General features: G+C 50.3%; 1 protein-coding gene and 1 non-coding gene across 2 annotated transcripts; both read right to left on the bottom strand.

The window, feature by feature from the left end:
* Positions 1-11,879: 11,879 nt before the first annotated feature.
* LOC112619966 lies at positions 11,880-11,987 on the bottom strand. Its single transcript, XR_003118437.1, has one exon. It is a non-coding gene; the product is annotated as a small nucleolar RNA U13 (small nucleolar RNA).
* Positions 11,988-17,215: 5,228 nt separating this feature from the next.
* On the bottom strand, positions 17,216-17,893 carry GP9 (glycoprotein IX platelet). The gene has a single exon (XM_025377633.1). The coding sequence runs from the start codon at positions 17,885-17,887 to the stop codon at positions 17,354-17,356; it is 534 nt and encodes a 177-aa protein (XP_025233418.1). The 5' UTR covers positions 17,888-17,893; the 3' UTR covers positions 17,216-17,353.
* Between the last annotated feature and the right edge of the window lie 9,192 nt (positions 17,894-27,085).

The raw sequence follows: 27,085 nt of genomic DNA, 5'->3' as shown, positions 1-27,085 counted from the left end.
AGCACTGGCCACTCTCCCGACTCAGCCACACACAGCCACACGAGGCTCTGCCACCTTCAGACTGAGCTGCTCCCCGTAGACCGACCATCCCAGGCCTTCTGCTGTGTGATGGGCTTCTCCAAGCCAAGAGTTCCTGTTCCCAAACAGCCTGAGCTGGAGCCCCAGGCCCCAGGAACAGCTATCTGGCCCTGACCCTGAGCTCCTAGACACTCCCATGACCCTGCAGAGGGCAGGAGGCCAGGCCCCATCTTGCCCAGGTGCTGCAGCTGCTGACCATGGTTCATGGAGAGCTTAGCCCCAGTTCAGAGGAAGCTCTGGACTCAGTTTGTGTCCACTGTGCTCTCAGCAGGCCACGGTGCGGCCCACTGCAAGAAGCCCTGTCTACAGCTGTGGCTACAGAGCCCACACTTGGGGCTGGGGCTTCAGGGACTCCCCTGCAGGAGGGCAGTGCCCCTCAGTGACTGGCCACACATAAAATGCCACTGTCACCTCAGAGCAATCGGCCCAGGGAACAAGCTGCAGACATGGAGGTTTCCCTTTCATATCACATTTTAAAAATTTGTTTCTTAGCACAACAATTGTATCTGCTGTATTTTGGCCCTTCACTCTGCCAGGAAGCTCCACAGTCTGTGCTGGTTGGAGGGAAGCAGGAGAGGTGTGGCCCATTGAGAAGGTAGCACATGGCAGAAGAGGCTGGGAGAGGGGAGAGTGTGGCCAGGTGGCTCCGAGGGAGCTCCCTGGAGCCGGGTAAGTGGAACCTGCCTGCTCCTGCCTTGCTCCACTTGTGGTCCGTGGGCCAGCGGCGTGGGCATCATCCAGCAGCCTATACAAAAATGCAGAACCTCAGCCTCTACCCCAGACCTCCTGAGTCAGAATCTGAATTTCAAGAGGATCCCCAGGGGGATCCTCATTGTGTGCACATGACTGAGGAACTCTGGTCAACACAGCCTGCTCACTGCACAAGCATGGCCCAGGGTCAGACCCTGACATCCTAGAATTTTCAGGTTCTTCCATTGGCCTGAAGGATCTTATCCATTTATGTCTTGGTCAAGTGTCTTTTCCTTCCTTCCTACAAGTGCCAACTTCATCTGCAGACTTCAAGGTCAAAGGGCTCACAGCGGCCGGGCGTGGTGGCTCAAGCCTGTAATCCCAGCACTTTGGGAGGTCAAGGCGGGCAGATCACGAGGTCAGGAGATCGAGACCATCCTGGCTAACACGGTGAAACCCCTTCTCTACTAAAAAAAAAAAAACAAAAAAATTAGCCAGGCCTGGTGGCGGGCACCTGTAGTCCCAGCTACTTGGGAGACTGAGGCAGGAGAATGGCGTAAATCTGGGGGACAGAGTTGCAGTGAGCCGAGATCGCGCCACTGTACTCCAGCCTGGGCAACAGAGCGAGATTCCATCTCAAAAAAAAAAACAAAAACGCTCATGCCTCGCTCCTCAGCAAGGCTCAGACTCCATCCCACAGCCAGAGACAGCACCATGAATGGAGTCAGCAGGACCCATGCATCACCCTGACACCCAGACACTCTCCCCAGGGCACTTTCATCATCCAAATGCTACTCTGCCTGGAAACATGCAAGCTTGTCATCCCTAATGGTGTTTTGTTGTTGTGGTGGTGGTGGTTGTTGTGTTTTATTTTCTTCATGTTACCTTGTCTAAGACCTAATAATGGTCCTTAATCTCTTCTTGATCCTTGACCAACTTGACACTGTAAACTCTTTGGGCAGAAAAGACATAAATTCACATATAGATGCCAAATCATCTAGATACAGATGCAGAAGTCAGGGAGGGGCCTGAGGGTTACAAATGCTGAGAACTAGACTTCCAGGCAGCCCTGATTTTCAGGCCTCTCTCGTGATCTATGGCGATCTGCAGTGTCTGAGTGCTGACCCCTGGGGATCCTGGGGGCACAGTGGCTGCTTCTCCTCAGGTTTCCCCTGCCAGCCCCACTATGATCTGTGGAAGCGGCCACTGCCTCCTTCCACTCTCTACCTCACAGAAGCATGTTGGCATCTCTTCCCCACAGTCACCTCCCCTCATTCCCTTTGTCCTTGTGGATTTATCCCTTTTTTTTTTTTTTTTTTTTTTTGAGACGGAGTCTCGCTCTTTGCCCAGGCTGGAGTGCAGTGGCGGGATCTCAGCTCACTGCAAGCTCCGCCTCCCGGGTTCACACCATTCTCCTGCCTCAGCCTCCCGAGTAGCTGGGACTACAGGCGCCCACCACCTCGCCTGGCTAGTTTTTTTGTATTTTTTTAGTAGAGACGGGGTTTCACCACGTTAGCCAGGATGGTCTCAATCTCCTGACTTCGTGATCCGCCCGTCTCGGCCTCCCAAAGTGCTGGGATTACAGGCTTGAGCCACCGTGCCCGGCCGGATTTATCCCTTTAAAAATAGGTTGGGTGTGGTGGCTTATGCCTGTAATCCCAGCACTTTGGGAGGCCAAGGTGGGCAGGTCACGTGAAGTCAGGAGTTCAAGACCAGCCTGGCCAACACAGCGAAACCCTGATTCTACTAGAAATATAGAAATTAGTCAGGCATGGTGGTGCACATCTGTAATCCCAGCTACTTGGGGGGCTAAGACAGGAGAATCGCTTGAACCCGGGAATCAGAGGTTGCAGTGAGCCCAGATTGTACCGCTGCACTCCAGCCTGGGTGACAGAATGAGACTCTGTCTCAAAAATGAATAAATAAATAATACAAATTAAATTGAATTAAATTTTAAAAATAAAAATAACTGCCAAGGAATTCTGGTGGAGTGTAGGTAGGGAGAGGAGACCCCCTCTCCCCTGTGTGGTCAATATGCCAAGTGTAGCTGGAAGCCTGGGGCAGACTCCAGAGGCATCCCCACAGCGCAGGTTGTCTGTGATGGTTGTCTCTTGTGACAGTTGATCATACGAACTGGGTAACTCTTGTCACACCCAAATAAAACAGAGTCCAGAGGTGGGGGGCAGGATGGTGGCACATAACACTGCTCCAGGAATGTCATTCTCTATAGCCTGGGTGCTGAGGTTGCCTGCTCCAACCTGAAACCAGTTTTTTGTTTTGTTTTGATTTGTTTTTTTGAGTTGGAGTTTTTGCTCTTGTTGCCCAGGCTGGAATGCAGTGACGCGATCTCAGGTCACTGCAACCTCTGTCTCCTGGGTTCAAGCAATTCTCCTGTCTCAGCCACCCAAGTAGCTGGGAGATTACAGGCATACGCCACCACGCCTGGCTAATTTTTTCTATTTAATAGAGTTGGGGTTTCACTATGTTAGTCAGGCTGGTCTCGAACTCCTGACCTCAGGTGATCCACCTGCCTTGGCCTCCCAAAGTGCTGGGATTACAGGCGTGAGCCACCACACTCAGCCAAAGCCAGTCTTATCTGATAGGTACTGACACCACCCGCTGCAACTCTAAGATGAGTTTCACACTCTGTCACTCACCAGTTAGAGCTGGCCAGTGTCCCCAAATTTTACTGGTGCCAGTGAACTTTCCGAAAAACAGTATGTACCATTTCTCCTTTTTATAACACCTCTAACCTCCTCTTTGTTCTTCAGATATATTGAAGACCACTTACTTGGTCTGTGTGTAAGACCAAAATTGCTTCCCACATAAAATGTTAAATGTAGAGATTTGTCTCTATATTTTAATCCTTGATTTTGACACTCTGGAAGGTGCTCTTCTGGCTGTACCCAGCCTTCTGCTGAAATTGCTCATGAGGAGTTTCAGGTGGTGTCAACCTCGTCTCTTCCTTTGTTAAGTTCCTCAGAAAGAAATTTGCAAAGATATTCATAGGATGAACTGAATTTAGAGGTTCATCTGGGAGACTTGAATCTTGCTGTCATGAACGGGTACATTTTTTGTTTATTCAAACCTTCTTTCTGTTCTCAACAACATTTTGCTATCATTGTTTTTTAACAAACCAAATTTTAAAAACTTCTTTTAGAGATAGAGAGTCTCACTATGTCCCCCAGGCTGCTCTCAAACTCCTGGCCTCAAGAGATCCTCCCGCCTCAGCCTTCCAAAGTGCTAGGGTTACAGGCGTGAGCCACCGCACCTGGCCAATAAACCAAATTTTAGTACCCCACGAAAGTTCTGGATCTGTGTGGTACAAACAGGCTTTTAAGAAGTCCTCAGGCTTGTCAAAAGCCCACGGGGCAGGGGCAGAGAAGCCGGGAGGATTCTGTTAGACTCATTTATCTTATATATAAGGTACTGCCTAGAAGCTTGAAAAAAGGGCTTAGTGCTAAAAACGTTGCAGAATCGTTACTCAACTTTAGAAAACTTACGGTAAAATATACAAACATAAAACTCACCATCTTTGTCATTTTTTAAGAGCACAGTTCAGTAGCGCTAAGTCTGTTCCCATTGTTAGGCAGCCAGGCTCCAGAGCTTTCTCACCTGAGAACTGAAACTCTGTACCCACTTAACAGCTCCACATGCCCCTCCCCGAGTCTGTACTCTAGACTTTTTAAAGGCAGCTGACTGGGTGACTTCAGTCACAAAATAAAATTACCCACATGTTTGCTGAAGGATACAACATAAATATATAAATACTTGATTTTTTTTTTTTTTTTTTTGAGACGGAGTCTTGCTCTGTCACCCAGGCTGGAGTGCAGTGGCCAGATCTCAGCTCACTGCAAGCTCCTCCTCTCGGGTTCACGCCATTCTCCTGCCTCAGCCTCCCGAGTAGCTGGGACTACAGGCACCCGCCACTTCGCCCGGCTAGTTTTTTGTATTTTTTAGTAGACACGGGGTTTCACCGTGTTAGCCAGGATGGTCTCGATCTCCTGACCTCGTGATCCGCCCCTCTCGGCCTCCCAAAGTGCTGGGATTACAGGCTTGAGCCACCGCGCCTGGCCGATACTTTTTTTTAAAGCCTTTCTGTGAGATAATTCGACTTTCTTTTTTTTTTTTTTTTTTTTTTTTTGAGACAGAATCTGTCTCTGTTGCCCAGGCCGGAGTGCCGTGGCACGATGTTGGCTCCCTGCAACCTCTACCTCCTGGGTTCAAGCGATTCTCCTGCCTCAGTCTCCTGAGTAGCTGGGATTAGAGGCATGTGCCACCACACCCAGCTAATTTTTGTGTTTTTAGTAGAGATGGGGTTTCACCATGTTGACTAGGCTGGTCTGGATCTCCTGACCTTGTGATCCTGCCGCCTCGGCCTCCCAAAGTGCTGGGATTACAGGTGTGAGCCACCGTGCCTGGCCAATTCAACTTTCTAAACTCAATGGAAGGAATGATTCTTCAAGTTATGATGGAGGTCCATGGAGCTTTTCTGAAATGGAGGACATCAGGTAAAGAGTGTGTATTCCAGGCTCTGGCCTTGGTCTTATTGACTGACAGGTAGCTGCAAACCCAGCAGGCTGGGTGAACCGCAGAGCCTGTTTTTTCCCTTTTATTATGGAATCTTTGTAAACCGAAAGCCTCAAAGTTGCCTCCCCTCCCCTCCCCTTCCCTTCCCTTCCTTCTCTCTTTTCTCTTTCTTCTCTTTGTTTGAGACAGGATCTCACTCTGTTGCCCAGGCTGGAGTGCAGTGGTGCAATTTTGGCTCTCAGCAACCTTCGCCTTCAGGGTTCAAGCGATCCTCCTGCCTCGGCCTCCTAAGTAGGTGGAACTACAGGTGTGCGCCACCATGCCCGGCTAATTTTTGCATTTTTTTTTTGTAGAGATGAGGTTTTGTCTTGTTGTCCAGGCTGGTCTTGAATTCCTGACCTCAAGGGATCCACCAGCCTTGGCCTCTCAAAGTGCTGGGATTACAGGCATGAGTCACTGCACCGGGCCTCAAAGTTGTTTTCTAATTAATAGGAATACAAAGACCCCAAATAGCAGCATAAAATTGTATCTATATCCCTGTAAAGGTCTGAACAAAAACAGAACAGGATATCTGTGCGGTTGCACTGCCACCCTGAGGTGCCATCTGGCTCCAGTCTCTGCTTCCCACTGAAGGGGTGGCCTGCCTCTCCACACCTGTGGGCGTTTCTCATTGGGTGAAACAAGAGACTTGAGAAAAGAAATGAGACACAGAGACAAAGTATAGAGAAAGAAAAAGTGGGCCCAGGGGACCGGCGCTCAGCATACAGAGGACCCATGCTGGCACCAGTCTCTGAGTTCCCTCAGTATTTATTGATCATTATCTTTACCATCTTAGAAAAAGGGAAGTGACAGGATAATAGGATCATCGTAGGGAGAAGGTCAGCAGTAAGACATGTGAATAAAGATCTCTGTGACATAAGTTTAAGGAAAAGTGCTGTGTCTTGATATGCATATGCAAACATCTCCATAAACCTTTTTAGTGCATAAAGAGCAGCATTGCGCTAGCAAGTCCCACCTTTCGCCCTAAGGCGGTTTTCTCCTTTCTCAGTAAACAGAATATACAATCAGGTTTTACACCGAGATGTTCCATTGCCCAGGGACGGGCAGGAGGAGACAGATGCTTTTCTCTATCTCAACTGCCAAGAGGCCTTCTTTCCTCTTATACTAGTCCTCCTCAGCACAGACCCTTCACGGGTGTCAGGCTGGGGGACGATCAGGTCTTTCCCTTCCCACGAGGCCATAGTTGAGACTATCACATGGGGAGAAACCTTGGACAATACCTAGCTTTCCTAGGCAGAGGTCCCTGCGACCTTTGGCAGTGTACATGTCCCTGGGTACTTGAGATTAAGAGAATGGTGATGACTTTTCACAAGCATACTGCCTTCAGGCACTTGTTTAACAAAGCACACCCTGCACAGCCCAAAATCCTTTAAACCTTGAGACACCACAGCACATGTCTCTTGCAAGGACAAGGTTGGGGGTAGGGTCACAGATTAACAGCATCTCAAATACAGAACAAAATGGAATCTCTTATGTCTACTTCTTTCTATATAGACACAGTAACAGTCTGATCTCTCTTTTCCCCACACCCACTCCACAGGAAGGGGAAAGGGAGGACCAGTCACCCCTTTCCTTAAGGGCACGGCCCGAAGCACCTGCCTGCATCCCCTTGGCTAGGACTTGGTCACATAGGCGCAGCTCACTCAGGGCATCTGGGAAATGTCTGTATTCTGCATGGCCCTGTGCCTGGCTAAAATTCCATTCCCGTGGAAGAAGGGGAGGACAATTCAGAGACCAAGTGAGCAATCCTTGCCACATTGAGTGATCCCTGCCCAGCTTGCAAGGGTGGCCAGAAAAGGCCTGGTACTTTGGGTTAACTAAAGAAGGCTTTCAGTTCCATCTCCCTCAAATGCAGCTGTGTTGCCTTTGGAGCCTTTCTTCCTCTAAGCATAAGTTTTCTCATTTGAAAAAATGAGGATAATTCTTCTTATCTTGCAGGGTTTTCTGAAGATTAGAAATGATATATATTGCTGAGTGCGGTGGCTCATGCCTGTAATCCCAGCACTTTGGGAGACTGAGGAAGGAGGGTTGCTTGAGCCCAGGAGTTCAAGACCAGCCTGGGCAACACTGCAAGATCCCATCTCTACCAAAAAAAAACATTAGCTGGGCATGGTGGCACGTGCCTGTGGTTCCAGCTACTCAGGAGGCTGAGGTGGGAGGATTGCTTGAGTAGCAGAGGTAGAGGCTGCAGTGAACCGTGATTGTGGCACTGCACTCCTGCCTGGGCAACAGAGTAGGAACTTGTCTCAAAAAAAAAAAAAAAAAAAAAAGAGAAAGAAAGAAATTATATGTAATGCATATATAATAATGACATATGTGAAACAAATGGCTGGTACTTACCAAATAGGTGTTTCCACTGTAATTAGTACTGCCAAGTATATTATTATTATTAATAATTTTTTTTTTGAGACAGAGTCTTGCTCTTTCACCAAAGCTGGAGTGCAGTGGCGTGATCTTGGCTTACTGCAAACTCTGCCTCCTGGGTTCAAGTGATTCTCCTATCTCAGCCTCCCAAGTAGCTGGGACCACAGGCATGTGCCATCACACCCAGCTAATTTTTGTATTTTTAGTAGAGATAGAGTTTCACCCTCTTGGCCAGGCTGGTCTCGAACTCCCGACCTCAAGCCTTCCAAAGAGCTGGAATTACATGAGTGAGCCACTGTGCCAGGCCCTGCCAAGTATATGATTCAGCAAACAAACATTACAGATTGTGATGGTTATTTTATGTGCCAACTTTGCTGGGCCCTGGTATTGAGATATGTGGTCAAATATCATTCTGGGTGTTTCTGTGAGGGTGTTTTGGATGAGATTAGCATCTGAACATTGGACTTTGAGAAAAGCACATTGCCCTCTGTAATTGGGTGGGCCTTATCCAGTCAGTTGAAGGCCTGAAAAGAACAAAAAGACTGACCTCCCCTGAACAAGAGGGGATCTGCAGCAACACGCTTTGGACTTGACCTGTGATTCTGTGTCCCCAGGTCTCCAGACTGCCGGTCCAGCATGCAGGTTTCGACTTGCCAACATTCATCATCATGTGAACCAATTCCTTAAACTCTCTTTCTGTACACACTTCCTATTGGTCATTTCTCAGAGAACCCTGACTAATACACGGATGCCAATGTTTATTTTCCAGGGGACATTCAGACATGGGGTCAATCCTTTGCACTCCAGAGTATTTGTAATGATGATTTCTGCCCTGCTGACTTTTTTCCTTTATTCATCCAGCATTTTAGAGCCAACTTTATTTTAAGTGGGGTGAGGAGAGGAATGAGAGGGAAGAGGGAAAATTCTTGCTATTGAAAATGCATCTGGGGGCCAGATGAGGTGGCTCACACCTGTAATCCACCACTTTGGGAGACCAAAGCAGCTGGATCACTCGACGTCAGGAGTTTGAGACCAGCCTGGCCAACATAGTGAAACCCTGTCTCTACCAAAAATACAAAAATCAGCCGAGCATGGTGGCAGGTGCCTGTAAACCCAGCTACTCAGGAGGCTAAGGCAGGAGAATCGCTTGAACCCGGGAGGCGGAGGTTGCAGTGAGCCGAGATCATGCCACTGCACTTCAGCCTGGACAACAGAGCAAGACTGACTCCATCTCAAAAAAAAAAAAAAGAAAAGAAAATGTATCCGGGGCCAAGCATGGTGGGTCATGCCTGTAATCCCAGCACTTTGGGAGGCCGACATGGGTGGATCACTTGAGCCCAGGAGTTCGAGACCAGCCTGGCCAACATGGTGAAACCCCATCTCTACTAAAAATACAAAAATTATCTGGGTGTGGTGGTGCACACCTGTAGTCCCAGCTACTGAGGAGGCTGAGGCAAGAGAATCACTTGAACTTGGGAGGCAGAGGTTGCAGTGAACCGAGATTGCTCCACTGTACTCCAGCCTGGGCAATAGAGCAAAACTCTGTCTCAGAAAAACAAACAAACAAACAAACAAACAAAACAAAATGCATCTGAACTTTGACCCTCCAAATGAACTTACTTTATTTTATTTATTTTTTTTGAGACAGGGTATCACTCTGTCATTCAGGTTGGAGTGCAATGGTGCAATCTTGACTCACTGCAACCTCCCTCTGCCTTGTGCCTCAGCCTCTCGAGTAGCTGGGATTACAGGTGTGTGTCACCACGCCCAGCTGGTTTTTGTATTTTTAGTAGAGACAGGGTTATGCCATGTTGGCCAGGCTGGTTTCCGTCTCCTGGCCTCAAGTGATCCACCCACCTTGGCCTCCCAAAGTGTTGGGATTACAGGCATGAGCCACTGCACCCAGCTGAACTTTACTTTTTCCCAAATCAACTTTGGGATTCTGTCCCAAGAAAACACGTCTAGATGTGGAAAAAGTTTTATGTACAAAGAATTCAAATATAATGTGCTATTAGTTTGCTTTTTTTTTTTTTTTGAGACAGAATTTCACTCTTGTCACCCAGGCTGGAGTGCAATGGCGTGATCTTAGCTCACTGCAACCTCTGCCTCCCACGTTCAAGCGATTCTCCTGCCTCAGCCTCCCAGGTAGCTGGGATTACAGGCGCCCACCACCATGCCCGGCTAATTTTTTTTTTTTTTTTTTTATTTTGAGGCGGAGTCTCCCTCTGTCACCCAGGCTGGAGTGCAGTGGCCGGATCTCAGCTCACTGCAAGCTCCGCCTCCCAGGTTTAGGCCATTCTCCTGGCTCAGCCTCCCGAGTAGCTGGGACTACAGGCGCCCGCCACCTCGCCCGGCTAGATTTTTTGTATTTTTTAGTAGAGACGGGGTTTCACCGTGTTAGCCAGGATGGTCTCGATCTCCTGACCTTGTGATCCGCCCATCTCGGCCTCCCAAAGTGCTGGGATTACAGGCTTGAGCCACCGCGCCCGGCCGATGCCCGGCTAATTTTTGGGTTTTTTTTTGTTTTTTTTTTTTGAGACAGAGTCTCGCTCTGTCGCCCAGGCTGGAGTGCAGTGGCCAGATCTCAGCTCACTGCAAGCTCTGCCTCCCGGGTTCACGCCATTCTCCTGCCTCAGCCTTCCGAGTAGCTGGGACTACAGGCACCCGCCACCTCACCCTAGTTTTTTGTATTTTTTAGTAGAGACAGGGTTTCACCATGTTAGCCAGGATGGTCTCGATCTCCTGACCTCGTGATCCGCCCCTCTCGGCCTCCCAAAGTGCTAGGATTACAGGCTTGAGCCACCGCGCCCGGCCTAATTTTTGTATTTTTAGGAGAGATAGGGTTTCACCATGTTGGCCAGGCTAGGCTGGTCTCAAACTCCTGACCTCAGGTCATCCACCCACCTCGGCCTCCCGAAGTGTTGGGATTACAGGCATGAGCCACTGCACCTGGCCTGTTTTGCTATTTGACCCCTCCAAATCTCATGTTAAAATGTGATTCCCCAATGTTGGAGGTGATGCCTGGTGGGAGGTGGGTCATGGGAGTGCACCCCTCATGGCTTGGTGCAGTCCTCACACCAATGAGATAACGAGTGAATTCTCACTACATTAGTTCCCAAGAGACCTGAGCCCAAGAGGCTCAAAAAGAGCCTTACACCTCTCTCCCCTCTTTCCTGCTCCCTCTCTCACCGTGTGACCCACCAGGCCCCCTTCACCTCCACCATGAGTGAAAGCTACCCTGAGGTCTCACTAGGAACAGATGCTGGTGCCAGGCTTCCTGAACAGCCTGCAGAACCATGAGCCAAATAAAGCTCTTTTCTTTATCAATTACCCTGTCTCGGGTATTCCTTTATAGAGACACAAACAGACTAAGACATAATGCCATTTGTGGGGGTAGGGGGGACTTGGAAACAACCTAGATATCCCAGAAAAGGAGTGGCATAGAAATGATCTTCATGAAGGAGTTGATTGAAGTAGTGACTAGAATTCTAATATTGATTGGAAAATGCCAGTAAGTGAAAAAAACTGAATAGCTGTTTATCATTGCAATTTCCCACCCAAACCTAAATGTTCCTCAATAAGAGGTGAATTAATAAAAATAAAATGAATACAATAAAATTAAAAATGACTAAGTAGGCCAGGCACGCTGGCTCACGCTTGTAATCACAGCACTTTGGGAAGCCAAGGTGGGCAGATCACTTGAGCTCAGGAGTCCGAGACCAGCCTAGCCAACACGGCAAAATCTTGTCTCTACAAAAATATATTAGCTGGGTATGGTAGCATGCTCCTGTAGTCCCAGCTTCTCAGGAGGCTGAAGCAGGAGGTTAGCTTGAGCCCAGAAGGTCGAGGTTGCAGTGAGCTGAGATCGCACCACTGCCTCTCAGCCTGGGAGACAGAGTGAGACTCTGTCCCAAAAAAAAATTGACCAAGTAAAAACAGATGAACCATGAAAATATATTCTCAATTACTCTCATAAATAAAACAATCTTAAATATATATTTAAATATGTGGGTGTGTATACACACACGTACCCACCCACATATGTATACATACACACACATTTTGGGGAGAAAGCCTGGAAAGATATTCAGTCAAAGTTAGGAAGAAATATCTCTCTGGAGGGTGCTGGATTTCAGGCCTTTTATTATCATTTTTCATGTCTGGTAGGTAATGTGCTGACATCATAACAAGGTTTGAGAGAAGCACTTCTCACTCACACAAGAACGAGAAAAGCCAATTATCACACTTATAAACTACAAAAGCCTCCTAATTTTCTTTGTAGTTTTAGAGAAAAATTTTTGGTTATGATCATGAGTTAGTTATAGCCAGGAAAATCAATAAAGCTATTTCCATTCTTTAAAGAAGGGAAAAAGTTGGGCTAGATAATTTGTGTGGTTGTGATCTCAACCACATACAACTGTTCAGAGAAGGACACCAGAAGGAAATACTGCAATGGCGAGCCCCACTGTTTCCTCCGTGCCTTCACACTGGTGTGTTTACTTGCTAAGAATGTATTTTTTCCAGAGGTAGAAAAGAGAAAAGCTGGGATGCTTAGACTAACGTTGTGTTAATAGTGACTGTCTTTGGCTAAGGGCGCTTACAGAGATTGCTCTATTACTTAAAAAAAAAATTATTGCTATGTATTGTGGTAAAACATACATGGCATGGGCCGGGCGTGGTAGCTCACGCCTGTAATCCCAGCACTTTGGGAGACAGGCAGGTGGATCACTTGAGGTCAGGAGTTCAAGACCAGCCTCGCCAATATGGCAAAACTCTGTCTCTACTAAAAACATCCAAAAATTAGCTGGGCAAGGTGGCGCATGCCTGTAATCCCAGCTACTCAGGGGGCAGAAGAATCGCTTGAACCCGGGAGGAGGAGACTGCAGTGAGCCAAGATCGGCCTGGATGACAGTGCAATGGCATGATCTTGGCTCACTGCAACCTCCACCTCCCAGGTTCAAGCGATTCTCCTGCCTCAGCCTCCCAAGTAGCTGAGATTACAGGTGTGCGCCACCACGCTGGCTAATTTTTGTATTTTTAATAGAGAGAGGTTTCGCCAGGTTGGCCAGGTTGGTCTCAAACTCCTGACTTCAGGTGATCCACCTGCCTTTGCCTCCTAAAATGCTGGGATTACAGGCGTGAGCCACTGTGTCCAGCCTTGCAATTAAATATTAATGAAGGAAGTGGCCGGGTGTGGAGCCTCACGCCTGTAATCCCAGCACTTTGGGAGGCCGAGACGGGCGGATCACGAGGTCAGGAGATCGAGACCATCCTGGCTAACACGGTGAAACCCCGTCTCTACTAAAAAATACAAAAAACTAGCCGGGCGAGGTGGCGGGTGCCTGTAGTCCCAGCTACTTGGGAGGCTGAGGCAGGAGAATGGCATGAACCTGGGAGGCAGAGCTTGCAGTGAGCTGAGATCCAGCCACTGCACTCCAGCCTGGGCGACAGAGCGAGACTCCGTCTCAAAAAAAAAAAAAAAAAAAATTAGCCAGGCATGGTGGCGGGTGCCTATAGTCCCAGCTACTCGGGAGGCTGAGGCTGGAGAATGGCGTGAACCTGGGAGGCAGAGGTTGCAGTGAGCAGAGATCGTGCCACTGTACTCCAGCCTGGGGGACAGAGTGAGACTCCATCTCAAAAAAAAAAAAAAAAAAAATTAATGAAGGAAGTAATATAGTCTAGCTTTCCTGTCTGAATTTGATCCACTGTTTTAGAGATCCATCCAAGAAAGTAACACTTTCCCAAGATTTTGAGACATTTCTCAAAACCTGGAGTAGAGGTCCTCACTGCTTATTATCCAAAAGGATTGAAAATGAGAACTGCAGCCCCAGAGCCGGTTAGAAAGCTGGCAATTAGAGGCCCAGGTGCTGCTGAGTCCCAGCGGGCTTTCCATGCCACCAGTCACCCTCCCAGCATGGGCTGAGCTGAGCTGGGACAGAACTTCCACCTTCCGCTCACCTCCATTTCTAGCCAGTCCAAGTCCCAAAACCTCAAAAATAGGGAAGCCAACAGTGCAGCCTTCAGTCTGGGGCCAGAGGCCCAAGACCCCTGGCCAGCCACTGGCATAGGTCCAAGAGTCCAAAAGCTGAAGAACTTGGAGTCTGACATTTGAGGGCAGGAAGCATCCAGCAGGGGAGAAAGATGAAAGCCAGAAGACTCAGCAAGTATAGTCCTTCCATACTCTTCTGTCTGCTTTTATTCTAGCCGAGCTGGCAGCAGATTAGATGGTGCCTACCTAGACTGAGGATGGGTCTGCCTCTCCCAGTCCTCTGACTCAAATGTTAATCTCCTTTGGCAACACCCTCACAGACACACCCAGGAACAATACTTTATATTCTTCAATCCAATCAAGTTGACACTCAATATTAACCATCACAGCCACTGACTGGGATCTGGACAGCAAATGTGCAAGCATGATCTGTGCCCCTCAGGGCTGGCCATGGGCATCATGCAGTCCTCTTTGTTCTCTGCTCTCCCGCTGGCCAGGAGCATGCAGAAGAGGGGAAGGACAGTTTCAGAAGCTGGGGAAGACAGTTTCTAGAAAGATAGACTTGCCACTTGTGCCCAGTGCTGCACTATTAGCCGGCAGGCTTGAGCTCCACTTCCATAACAGACACCGTAGCATGTTGTCTTGCATGTTGAGAGTGGATTCCATGTTACAGCAGAGAAGGAGGCCTCCCAGTGAGCAGGTGGCCAGCAGAGAGGCCTGTGATCAGAAAGAGTGGCCGGATGGGTGGGTCAGTGGTTCTAGCTGCTGGTAAAATTACCCTACACAGGCTGGGTGCGGTGGCTGCTCACGCCTAGTAGTCCCAGCACTTTGGGAGGCCGAAGCTGGCTAATCAGTTCCTTGAGTCCAGGAGTTCGAGATCAGCCTGGGCAACATGGCCAAACCCCTTCCCTACAAAAACTACAAAAATTAGCTGGTGTGGAGGTGCATGCCTGTGGTCCCAGCTACTCGGGAGGCAGAGGTGGGAGGATCGCTAGAGTCCAGGAGGCCGAGGTTGTGGTGAGCCATGATCGCACCACTGCAGGAGGTCAGTGTGAGGCTGGTGTCAGGGGAGGTGATGTGGACGGCTCTGAGGGAGAGGAGATCGTGTGAATTGCTGGTGAAGTTACCCGTGCAGGGGTATGTTTGGCCAACCATGCCTGTGGTGGGGGAGGCACTGAGGCTGGGGCTGGTGATGTTGAATGCTGAAATTTTATCCCTAGTGTGCTTGCATTAGGAGGTGGGGCCTTTGGAAGGTAATTAGGGCCCTTATAAAAGTGCTTGAGGTTGGCCAGGTGTGGTGGCTTTGGGAGGCCAAGGCAGGAGGATTGCTTGAGCCCAGGAGTTTGAGACTAGTTTGGGTAACAAGGTGAAACCCCATCTCTACCAAAAATTAGTTGGGCATGGTGGCGCATGCCTGTAGTCCCACTACTGGGGAGGTTGAGGCGGGAGGCTGCAGTGAGCCATGATTGCACCACTGTGCTCCAGCCTGGGCGACAGAGCAGGACCATATCTAAAAAAAAAAAAGAAAGAAAGAAAGAAGAAAGAAAGAAAGAAAGAAAGAAAGAAAGAAAGAGAGAGAGAGAGAGAGAGAGAAAGAAAGAAAGAAAGAAAGAGATGTGTATGAGGGAGCTGGCTGCCTCTTCTATCCCTTTCGCCCCTTCGCCAATGAGAGGAAGAGGGCCCTCAGCAGACACCAAATGCCAGTGCCTGGATCTTGGGCTTCCCAGGCTTCAGAACCATGAGAAATAAATGTTCACTGTTTTTACAGTACCCAGACTGGCATTTGGTTGAAGCAGCAAAAACTGGCGAAGGCAGACAGTGACCTTCCAGGGAGTCACCGTCTCCTAGGGTGCTTGTGTGGCCAGCCATCCACCTTGGGAAGTCCCTGCCTGGCCTCAGAGGCCTCCACCCTCCCCACCCACAGAGGACTTGTTGCCCAGGCAGCCTGCAGCTTCCTGCTGGACCGAGCCGGACAGGGGCCTGGAATCGCTGGTGGGTACACATGGCCTCAGGAAGGCACCGAAGGAGGGGGATCTGTGTAGCACCCCGTGTCGGGGGTTGGGGACTGAAGGGCCTTAGTTCCAGGGTCCCCCACAGGCCTGGAAGCTTTCGAGGGAGCACGTGTGAAAGAGAATAAGCAGGTAACCTGGGCCTGCACCCTCCTCCAAGCAGCAGGTCACAGAGCAGCTCCCTCCCTACAGGCTCCCACAGGGAAACCCGAGAGTGACCCATGGGAGGTGCTGCACGCAAGCCTTGGACACACCTGGTGCCCAAGGAGCAGATGCCAGCTTTTACGATTGTTCTTAGGCAGCCGTGTCACAGCGGAAATCGCAGGCTCAGCCTGATCCAGTTGGCTGATGTTCTATTTGTCCTGCCTATGTATTTCCTAAAATTTCTTACTTAGTTGCCAACACTTAAAGACTTCAGAGAGTTCACATAACAATCTAGCTTTCTGACCTCTCTGGAAGAACGGGACGCCTGGCACCTGGGCCCCCATCTCTACATGGTGGCAGTCGGCTGAGCCCCTCTGGATGGAACACAGGCTCCCTGGTTTGCCACATTCCCTACCACTCCTTACTGGCCCCCACCTCCGAGTTTGGGGTTCCTGCTCCGACCTGAGCTCTGTCAGTCAGTGCCCTCCAGCTGCACTCTAAACCCGCTTGGGCTACCTGGTGGAATCTTCCGACCCACAGGCCCACCCAAGCTGGTCTGCTGGTTACATATACATGCAGCCCCTCGAGGGGTGGGGTCCCAGTGTAATTATATTTGGATTTGGCTTGGCCAGTAACAGGCCCATAAATGTTACCTCATGTGGTGGAGAAAAGTTTATGATTTTAACATGTGGCACCAGGATTCCTCAGAGGGGCAGAGCTGCCTTGTTTGAAGGATTTGGTGATCAGGGCTTGGGGTAGGAGGGGGCCCCAGGGTTTGGAGGTACAGATGTTAGCCCTGTAGGAGCTTGTCTTCCATGAGAGAGGGATTTGTCTTGTTTCTGGAGAAGAGTAGACAGGAAAAAAAGGAGAGAGAAGACAGAGGAGAGGACGGGGCCAGGTGAGCCCCAGCAGCCTCATGGCCAAGGTAGAGTGGTCGGAGGCCGCGACAGAAAAGGGCCCGCCAAGCCATTTCTGTCATGGGGACGGAAACCCTCCTCTCCTCCCTCCAGGGGCCTTTGGGACACCCTGCTCTGCTCACTACTGTGCTGGGAGAGCGAGATTTCTGGGGAATGTGGTGAGGGCTGGGCCCCAGTGTGAAGCTGGCCTGGGCTGTCCAGGGTGACCCACACCAGAAGCAGACGGCTGAGGCCATGAGACCCAGAGTCCCAGGTCCTGGCTTGGGATGTCCAGAGACTGTGTAATTAAGGGTGAAAGGTGGGGGAGGTGGGCAGTCCATTTTACTAACAACTTGAGGAACAGGGAAGCCCCAATTGATGTCTGGTTATGACAAAATGGAGCCAGGTTTTCAGAAGGAGACAGACTCAAGTGCCGAAAGGGGAAAAAAGATCTCTGAGCTTATATAAAACAGCCAAGCTGCCAGTTTATTTTGGGCTTCTAGTGGTTTGGGCTGACCAGGCTTGGTGGAGTCTGGGGACCTGCCTCAGGGATTGGCCTCCTGGCCTGGGACCAGGGGTTCTGGGGGCCTGGCTCAATCCAGGGCCTCAGTGGTGGCACACAGCAGGCCAGCCAGAAGAGCCAGGCCCAGCGCAGCCACGGCGACCAGTGCCACGTCCCACAGGACCCCTGAGCGCACCCAGGAAGCCTGCAGCTGCCAGCCGCAGCTGCCCAGCTGGTAGCCTGTCAGCTGGCCCAGCGGGCCATGGGCAGCGAGGCTGGGGCTGGCGCAGCGGACCTGCAGCAGGGCCTCGGGTGTGCGGTCCTCCAGCCAGAGGCGCAGATAGGTGAGGCTGCAGTCACAGTGCCACGGGTTCTGCGTCACATCGAGGGTCTGCAGCTGGGGCAGGTGGTCGAAGGCTCCCGGGGGCACGGACTGAAGGCTGTTGTTGGCCAGCAGGAGGTGGCGGGTGCGGGCTGGCAGGGCAGGCAGGGCCGTGAGCCCGTGGCCCCTGCAGTCCACCCACAGCCCCATGGTTTCCAGGGCGCGGCAGGTGCATGGGATAGGGCAGTCCTTGGTGGCCTCTGCTGTGGCCCAGAGCAGGAACAGGGCTTCCCAGGCAGGCATGGGACAGGCTGGGCTGCAGAGAGAGGAGCTGTGAGGGAGGGCCTGGCAGCTGACCCATCCTCAGGGATGGCAAGCACCAGGGATGCAGTGGAGCCTGACATGGCGCACTCACCTCCCTTCTCGGGTCTCAGCCTTCTCCTCCGGGAAACAGGCTGGTGACTGGGGAAGGTACAGCGTGCCCAACCCAGGCCTGGCTGACCCTCTCTGGACACCGTTGAAGGCAGGGTGGTGAGGGCAGCTGTGGATTGGGGTAAATTTGTTTTTGGGAAGGGGAAGGGACTTCCTGGCCCCTAGCAGAGACCCCATCCCCTACTTGGGGATGAGAGGAGCAGATGGCTGCTAAATGAGTCCCAGCCCAGGACCACAGACCCCAGAGACTAGGAAAGAGCCTTGGAGGGGCCTCCAGGCTGTGCCCCCGCCAGCTAAGTGAGCTGTTACCTGATTCCCAGATGCAGAAGACAGTGGGATGGGGACACTGACTGGAGCAGGGAGGGGAACCCAGTGGGGCCCCATTTGGAAAGTCACTCATCTGGGCTAACACTGACTTGGGGAAACTGAGGCCCACAGAGGGAAAGCAATGTGCCCAGGGCCACCTGGTGTGGTATCAGAGGCCAGACTCACACTCAGGTCTCAGGAACCGTGGCCCTCTGTTTGGTTCTTCCCCACAGGCGTTTCCCCTCCACAAGCAGAGCTCCCCCCACCCACAGCAGGTTTCCAGTGAATAAGTGTCAAATCAACTCATTAATCTTGACTCAGCCAAGGAGATGATGTCTCAGAGAGAATGTCCCACCCAACCCTGTCTTGTTAAGGGGACAGGAGTTGACCTCCTCTCTCCCTGTGGGAGGCCATGTTGGGTAATACAGAGGGCCACTTACCTGTGAAGCCTTCGGTTGGGCACTCCCGCGTGGCCTGAAAGGTCCTGGCTGAGGTCTGGGTGGCAACTCTATGGGATGCAGCTGAGGTGGCCCCTGCGGAAGCGGGTGGAAGGAAGTGATGAAAATAGCCTGGCTTATCCCCCCAGTGCAGCCGTGGGGCCTATTTCCAGAGGCTGGAGGCCCTCAGGGGCCCGCGCTTTGGGCACAGAACCACATCTCAACCCCGGTTTATGAAGGGTGTCCCACTGTGCCGCCAGTGCTGCGACCGGCTTTGGGATCGGGTCTGTGGAGGACTGAGGTGGCCCCTCGCCTGCTCCCAGAAGGTGGAGAACTAGGAGACCCCCGAGAAACGTGGCTATGCTAGATGTTTCTCCGAACCTCAGTTTTCCTCATCTGTAAAGTGGGAGCAGTGACCCCGTCCTGCCTGCCTCACAGAGGTATGGGCTGGGCAGCTCTCACTGGCTGAGAACACCATGGTGGGGAGAGTGACTTCATTTTTAACTCTCCCCTCTCTTCTTGGTGCCATGGTTTTTAGCTCCTGCCTAGTGCTTCCCCATCCCTCTTTCTGACAAACAGCTGCAGGCCTGGGAAGCAGAGCTTCTACCAAGCGTGAGTCTCTAGCTAGAATTTTGGCCTATGGTTTGAACATTTGCAGTACATTTCCTTCTAGAGCACATTCTACTTAGGGGAGGGACACCATTTTCCATTTATGCTAGTGACATAAAGCTTCCTATAAAACATAAATGTAGTTTGGGATGGAGAATTGCTTGAACCCGGGAGGCAGAGGTTGCAGTGAGCTGAGACTATACCACTGCACTCCAGCCTGGGCGACAGAGTGAGACTCCGTATTAATAAATAAATAAAATAAGGTCAAAACACAGAAGTTACAGAAGCCTGGCAGGAAAAGCCAAGGACAAAAGGCTGACGGAAGTTTTAAATGCACTTCATTGACACGCTGGACCCTCGGGAATATTCCTCGGCCCTACAGCGGGGGGGTGTCTGTTCTTATTTTGGTCCCACACCCTTCTCAGGCCAGCCTCCCTCCTCCTGCATGGCCAGGCAGGCTGAGTCCTTCCCCAGGAGGCCTCCTGTTCTCTCCCCCGCCCCAAGTTCTGCTCTTGGGGCAGGAGTTGGGTGTTCACCCTCCTGGGAGGCCCTGAGAGGCTGCCAGGCCCTAGCTCTGCTTCCCCCACCCACTGATCCTGGGCTCAGAGAAGGGTGGAGAAGGTGCTGTTCCCCCACTGAAGTCACACCTGCTTGGCGGCCTGGTTGCTCCTGGGGGTCCCCTGGTGTGTGCTCAGTGGGGACTCTGACTGGAGCCTGGACCCTGGAGAGGAGCCTCAGCCTGTCAGGGCCTTCCCTCCCTCCCCATGGAGCCCTGGCATGTTCCGCCTCCTCTGCCCTGCACACATTCACCAGTGAGCCCCATGCAGGTGGGTAAGGGGTTCTGGAGTGAGTGGGGGCGCTGAAGCCGCCAGGCCAGGTGTCCTGAGTAGGGCTGGTGGGGCCAGTGCCCTCCTTCCTCTTGAGCCTCTGAGATTTCCTTATTTTCAGCACGTACAACTTAAAACGAAAAACTACATCAACATAGAGGGGTTTCGTGAATTTAAAAAACTACATAAATAATAAATAAATGATTTTCATTGTGGGAAATTAGAATATTCAGATGAACAGGAAGAAGAAAATAAAAATTTCCCCCCCCATCCCAACATCAGGCAAGACTGTCTTTTTTTCCCATGTGTACTTACCCATATGGGTAAATACACTCCCATCTGTCCAAGAGGGACAGGATAATGCAGGAACTGGATCTGCGAACAGCCTGGATGAGCCTGCGAGTGGATTCTCCCAGAGCCTCCAGAGAGGAATGCAGCCCTGCCAGGTGAGCCCCCACAACAGGGCTTAGCCGCTGAGGGCTCTTGGCTTGGGCCAGGATAGAAGTCAAAGAGCCAGTGGTGAAGAAAGCCGCTTTATATTCATTACATGTAATTTAAGGGGCAGGTTATTTAGAACTTTCTAGAAGAGGGGTGCTGAGTTTCCAGAACCCTGTAACTTTCAGGTTGTTGCCATGGCATGTTGCCATGGCATTTGTAAACTACCATGGTGTGGGTAGGGGATGTCTATGTTAGAGAGCAGTGAGGACAACTAGTGGTTGCTTTTGTCCCCATCTGCTGGTTTCTGGTTTCTGCCAGCTTCTTCACTACACCTTGTTTCAACCAGATCCTGCTGCCGTCAGCAGGATGGTGACTAGGGGTCCTGACAAGTGCTCAGAAAACAGGTCCTGCTGATCTACCTCAGGAGGGCTGGAAGAAAAGAGCCCACAGGAGCTGCGTGATAAAGAGTGAGAAAATAAATGTGTGATGTATGAAGCCTCTTGTGACAGCAGCAACAGGGACCAAGGCGAAGGCCAAGCCCCGCTCTCGTGCTCTGAGTTCTCCCCTCTTCACCATTCCAGGACATTGCCCCATCAGGTGCCCCTTCCTCTGCATCATCAGTTTCTCCTTCACTGGGTCATTCCATCAGGTTAGGAGCAGCCAGGCTGGGCTTGGTGGCTCACGCCTGTAATCCCAGCACTTTGGGATGCTGAGGTGGGCGGATCACTTTAGGTTGTGGGTTCGAGACCAGCCTGACCAACATGGAGAAACACTGTCTCTACTAAAAATATAAAATTAGCTGGGGGTGGTGACGCATGCCTGTAATCCCAGCTACTTGGGAGGTGGAGGCAGGAGAATCACTTGAATCCAGGAAGCAGAGGTTGTGGTCAGCCAAGATCGCGCCATTGCACTCCAGACTGGGTAACAAGAACAAAACTCCATCTCAAAAAAAACAAAAAACAAAAAAACAAAAAAACAAAAAAAGCAGCCTATAATACTGCCCTTTTGAAAAATCCTGCCTTAATTTTTCTGCTTCTCTCTTCCATAAAACTCCTCTGAAGAGTCACTTCTCCTTCCTGTCCAACCCATCAGTAATTCCTGTCATTTCAGCCACCAGGATCTATTCAGAACTTAACCACTTCTCCCTGTGCTGCTACTGCTCTGGTCTTCATTAGCCTTCTTGGCTTCCCATTGCAAATAAAAGAAAGCCCGTGCCCCTGTGGTCAGGAAGCTACAGGCCCCGCTGTAGCTTGGCCCCTATCTGTTTCTTGACCCCATCACCCACTCTCTACTTTGCTCATCAATGTCCAGCCACACCGATTTTCTTTCTGTTGCTCAAACACTCCAGCACTTTCCTGCCTCAGGGCCTTTGCACTTGCTGTTCCCTCTGCCTGGAGTGCCCTTCCCCCAGAGCCCCACATGGCTTCCTCCTGATCATCATTCTCATCTCAATTCAGATGACCCCTCCTCAAAGGCCTCCCTCGCCAAGGCAGAGCTCCATCCTTCTGTACCAAAATACTCCATTTCATATTTTCCTTAGCATTGATCAGGATCTGAAATGATCTTATTTTTACATTTTTATGTGTTTATTAAATGTCTCCTCCCATTGATGTGAGAGTCAAGAGGGCAGAGACTCTGTCCCATTAACTCTTACCTCCCCAGCACCTCTGCCTGGCCCATGGGCATTATGTAATACATACTCGTTGGCCTTGCTGGCCGTCTCTTCTCTAGTGCTGGTCTTATCTGTGTCTTGTCAGGACTGTTGTCTCCTTGATGCCGGCCTCTGCCTCTGCTATACAGATTTAATCTCACCACGCCCCTGCTCCATGTCTTTCATGGTTCCCCGCTGTCTTCAGGATACCCTCTGCCACCCTGTCCAGCCTCACCTGTCATCTCTTCCTGATCTGAAGCTTCGTGGTAGGCTAGCCATGTCCCTCACTCCCCACCCACACGCAGACTTTTGTCTCTGTGCTTTTGCCTCTGCCCTGCCCTCTTCTGGAGCCCTGTGGAATTTCTGCCTGGCACGCTGCATCCTTTAAGATTCACCAGGAGCATGACCTCTTACAGGAAGCCCTCCCCCATGCACTCACCCAGCCATTTGCTTATCTGTCTGCACATGGGCCCAGCGGCTCCTTGGAGAACCTCAGCACCCACTAGGGAAGCGTTCGCAGATCTTGTGACTAAAATTTGCTTGAGCCTCTCAGGCAATTTCGGGTGATACATGCCTATGACACAAATAACGAGAAACATGAGGGAGAGAGCCACTCCTTTCTTGTCCCCTGAGCTGAAGGAAACAGCCTCTGTTTGGTAATTGTATTATAAAGCAAACTGCTTAGGCAAACTTACTTTGGAGGCTGGGATCTTTCAATATCCCCCAAGACAAATTTTCCTTCTCATGGGAAGCAGAGGGGATCGAGAGGCAGTGATTATTAGGTAGCATTTTTAGCACGTGTGCGACCAGGAGGAAATGGGTAACCCTGTCTGCCGCTGCTGGGCCCCCTTGGAGCAGAGCCTCTGCTTGCTGGATCTTTGCAGATGCAGGTCTCCATCACCCCGGCTGTTCTGAGCCAGCCTGTGGAGCAGCCTGCCTCGCTCTGAAACGTGATTTTGCTATTTACTTGCTCTGTGACCTTGGGCAATAGTCGCAGCCTATCTCTGCCTCAGTTTCCTCATCTGCAGAATGGGGAAAGTCAAAGACCCCACCTCCCTGACTGCTGTGAGGAAGGAGTGAGATAAGCCTGGCAGGTGCTTTGCTGGGGGTCTGGCCACAGCAGGCACTGTGGAAGTCACCATGGGCAGGGGCCACTGGCACACTGTCAGGGAAGAAAGGGGGGCCTGATAGCCAGGCGCGGTGGCTCACGCCTGTAATCCTAGCACTTTGGGAGGCTGAGGTGGGCAGATCACTTGAGGCCAGGAGTTCAAGACCAGCCTGGCCAACATGGTGAAAACCCCTCTCTACTAAAAATACAAAATTTAGCTGGGCTTGATGGCAGGCACCTGTAATCCCAGCTACTCGGGAGGCTGAGAAGGAGAATCGCTTGAACCCGGGAGACACAGGTTGCAGTGAGCTAAGATTGTACCACTGCACTCCAGCCTGGGCAACAGAGCAAGACTCCATCTTGAAAAAAAAAAAAAAGAAAAAGAAAGAAAGAAAAGAAAGGGGGGCCTGACACCCTTTGACATACCCTCTTGTGTCTGAGGATTTTTGTCTCTTGTGATTAAAAGGATTAAACACAGTCTAGCTTGGCACAGAGACACCCCTCCCCAGCTGACAGCCCTAACCATGGGACTTCTACCTGCCTCTCAGCCTTGATGTCTGGCCCTTCAGCTCGGCAGCTGTATCTGGTCAGAAATGAATGATGATGCTTTATTTGCTATGAACTTACTGTGATGTTAGTTTGTGTGTGTGACAGGTGAGACTGGTTTCTCAATTAAATTTGAGCATATAAACTAACTTAAAATACATTTATGTACATTTAAAAAGAGAACTGATTCTAAGAAAAATTTTAAGTGTAAACTAAAAATAAAATTATAAGCCCCCAGCAAACTGAATGGACCCCTTTATGGCCAACGGGACCCCAGAAAAACTTTAAAACTGAGCTCCCAGCCACAACAGGATAGGAGGTCAGAAGCTTCGTTACACCCCCTCCTTTTTGTGGTTCAGACACAACAACTGACCAGCATTACCGTTAAAATAGAGATAGTAAGACTGACATGACGGACTCTTTGTGGCAAATAAGATGCTAAATTATAAACAGGACCTAAGGCCATGCCAGGCAAGGGTTAAGTCAGGCGCCCCACACTTAAAAGAATGAACTCTGTTCTCACTGCCACAAGGCTTTTCTTTTTCTCTAGCAGCTAAACAAGCACTGGCCTTGAGATAAGCAATACTGAAACAATTTGCAGTTCCACCAGATGTGACTAACTGACCCCCAACTCCTGTTCCACCAGCCATAACTGCAGCTTTGATTGGACAAGAGACTGATTTCAATAACTTTCTCCAGATAAGAAGACCACCGACCATGGTCTGCCCCAGCCTGTTTACAGAGGTTGCACACAGAGTGTGTTTGTGTCCTGAAAAGCCTTTTGACGTATAGGGCCTAACTGTAATACATTTACATGTTCAGTTTCCATCTCAGAGCAAACATGGGTCATATGTTACATGCATGTTTGTTCAATATGAATGTGTTAGAAACACCTTAATGACTATTCCTTTTTTTTTTTTTTTTTGAGGCGGAATCTCGCTCTGTCGCCAGGCTGGAGTGCAATGACGTGATCTTGGCTCACTGCAATGTCCGCCTCCCGGGTTCAAGCAATTCTTCTGTCTCAGCCTCCCAAGTAGCTGGGACTACAGGCATGTGCCACCACACCCAGCTAATTTTTGTATTTTTAGTAGATGGGGTTTCACCATGTTGGCCAGGCTGGTCTTGAACTCCGGAACTTGTGATCCGTCCACCTCTGCCTCCCAAAGTGCTGGGATTACAGGTGTGAGCCACTGCGCCTGGCCATAACTATTCTTTTGTTTTTGAGACAGGCTCTCTCACCCAGTATAGAGTACAGTGACTCAGTCGTGGCTCACTGCAGCCTCAACCTCCTTGGTTCAAGTGATCCTCCCACCTCAGCCTCCTGAGTAGCTGGGACCACAGGCACGTGCCATTACCCCAGCTAATTTTGTATTTTTTGTAGAGATGGAATCTCACTATGTTGCTCAGACTGGTCTCTAACTCCTGGGCTCAAGCAATCCTCCTGCCTCAGCCTCCCAAAATGCTAGGATTACAGAGAGGAGGCACAGTGCCTTCATGAATATTCATAGCTCCTCCTGTAGCCTGTTGAATACGTATGTCTAACCAGACTGGTCAGCATAAAGCTCCTGCCCCAACCCCTCCTCTTTCAAAGTGCTTGGCCATTGGCACACTTCCCAGCCTGCAGATGGCCACCTTGCAGGCTGGAATGTTGTACAGGAAATAAAGTCTTCTCTTTTTCTAAATGTATATGTGTGTGTGTGTGTGTGTGTGTGTGCGCGCGCGCGTGTGTATGTGTGTTTTAACATAGGCAATAGCACAGATAATGGGAAGATGTGGTAAATACTCACGGCAGGGGCTGTGAGAGGGGGGCAGGGGTTCATTCAGAGAAGTTAAACTTGGACTCCCAGAGCTCCTGCTTGGGGGCGCTTTGGATTTACCATTCATTTTTCCTCTCAGGGACAGCATTCGCCACCTAGTGGAAATAGTGTGAAATTACAGGACATTTTTTGCTGTTAGGAGTGCAAATTAGGGTCAATGGAATGATATTCTTTTTTTTTTGCCAGAAGGTGAGAGAGAGGACATTAGTTAGAGTTTCCTAGAAAACATTTTTAATGTGTTGCAGGCCATTTGAACAATCCCAAAGAATCTCTTATAGAAAAAAGGCCAAAGGAGCCGGGCGCGGTGGCTCAAGCCTGTAATCCCAGCACTTTGGGAGGCCGAGGCGGGTGGATCACGAGGTCAGGAGATCGAGACTATCCTGGCTAACATGGTGAAACCCCGTCTCTACTAAAAAAAAAAAAAACTAGCCGGGCGTGGTGGCGGGCGCCTGTAGTCTCAGCTACTTGGGAGGCTGAGGCGGGAGAATGGCGTGAACCTGGGAGGCGGAGCTTGCAGTGAGCTGAGATCACGCCACTGCACTCCAGCCTGGGAGACACAGCGAGACTCCGTCTCAAAAAAAAAAAAAAAAAAAAAAAAAANGAAGTCTATTCATAAATATTTGATTCTCCTATTTTTTGAAACCTTGTAGGATAATTGCCCCTCTCTACCTCTCTATGCATCTAGACCTGGCTTTGTGGCGTGGGGCTGGGGTAGCTGCAGGGGACTTCCTGCTCAAAAGGGCCCTGTGCCTGGGGTTGTAAGCTCTGTAGCTGCTGTCTTGAAATTCATAACAATTTTATCTTTAAATTTGTATTTTGTAAGTGAAGTCTGATGGGACAATAGGCATGCATGGGGGACTTGGAGCCTGGGCTGCAAGTGGCGCCCCTCCCAGCACCTCCTTGCCTTTTGACTATCTGGGCCCTTTCACCCGATCCCCTCATCCCCACCCCAGGGCCTGAACAAGTATGTACTCCCCCGACCCCCGTATCTCTGCATCCATGAGCGCTCCTTCAGCTGGCTCTGTGCCTGGGGACCCTTGTACTCTTTTCAACCGGCCAGTGATTATTGTCAGGACTCAATGGTTACTGGTAAACCTACATGCCTGCCACAGCGCTCCCTGTGACAGCACAGTGGGTAGCGTGGAGGACTGCGAGAATCTGCCACAGACACATGTGCATAGCCCCTATGCGCTGATGGAGCGTAAGTCTCTGTTAGGAAATTTGTTATTACTGCTCCATGACAAACCATCCCCCAAAACTAGCAGCTTCAAACAATAACATTTTAAATTTTAATTATTTATTTATTTTAAATTTTTTAGAGATGTGGTCT

Source organism: Theropithecus gelada, chromosome 2, assembly GCF_003255815.1.
Source record: "Theropithecus gelada isolate Dixy chromosome 2, Tgel_1.0, whole genome shotgun sequence".
Lineage (NCBI taxonomy): Eukaryota > Metazoa > Chordata > Mammalia > Primates > Cercopithecidae > Theropithecus > Theropithecus gelada.
This window is presented reverse-complemented; position numbering and strand designations above follow the sequence as displayed.

Excerpts from the sequence above, each read along its gene's own strand:
- GP9 (XM_025377633.1), bottom strand. The coding sequence starts at position 17,887 with ATGCCTGCCTGGGAAGCCCTGTTCCTGCTCTGGGCCACAGCAGAGGCC.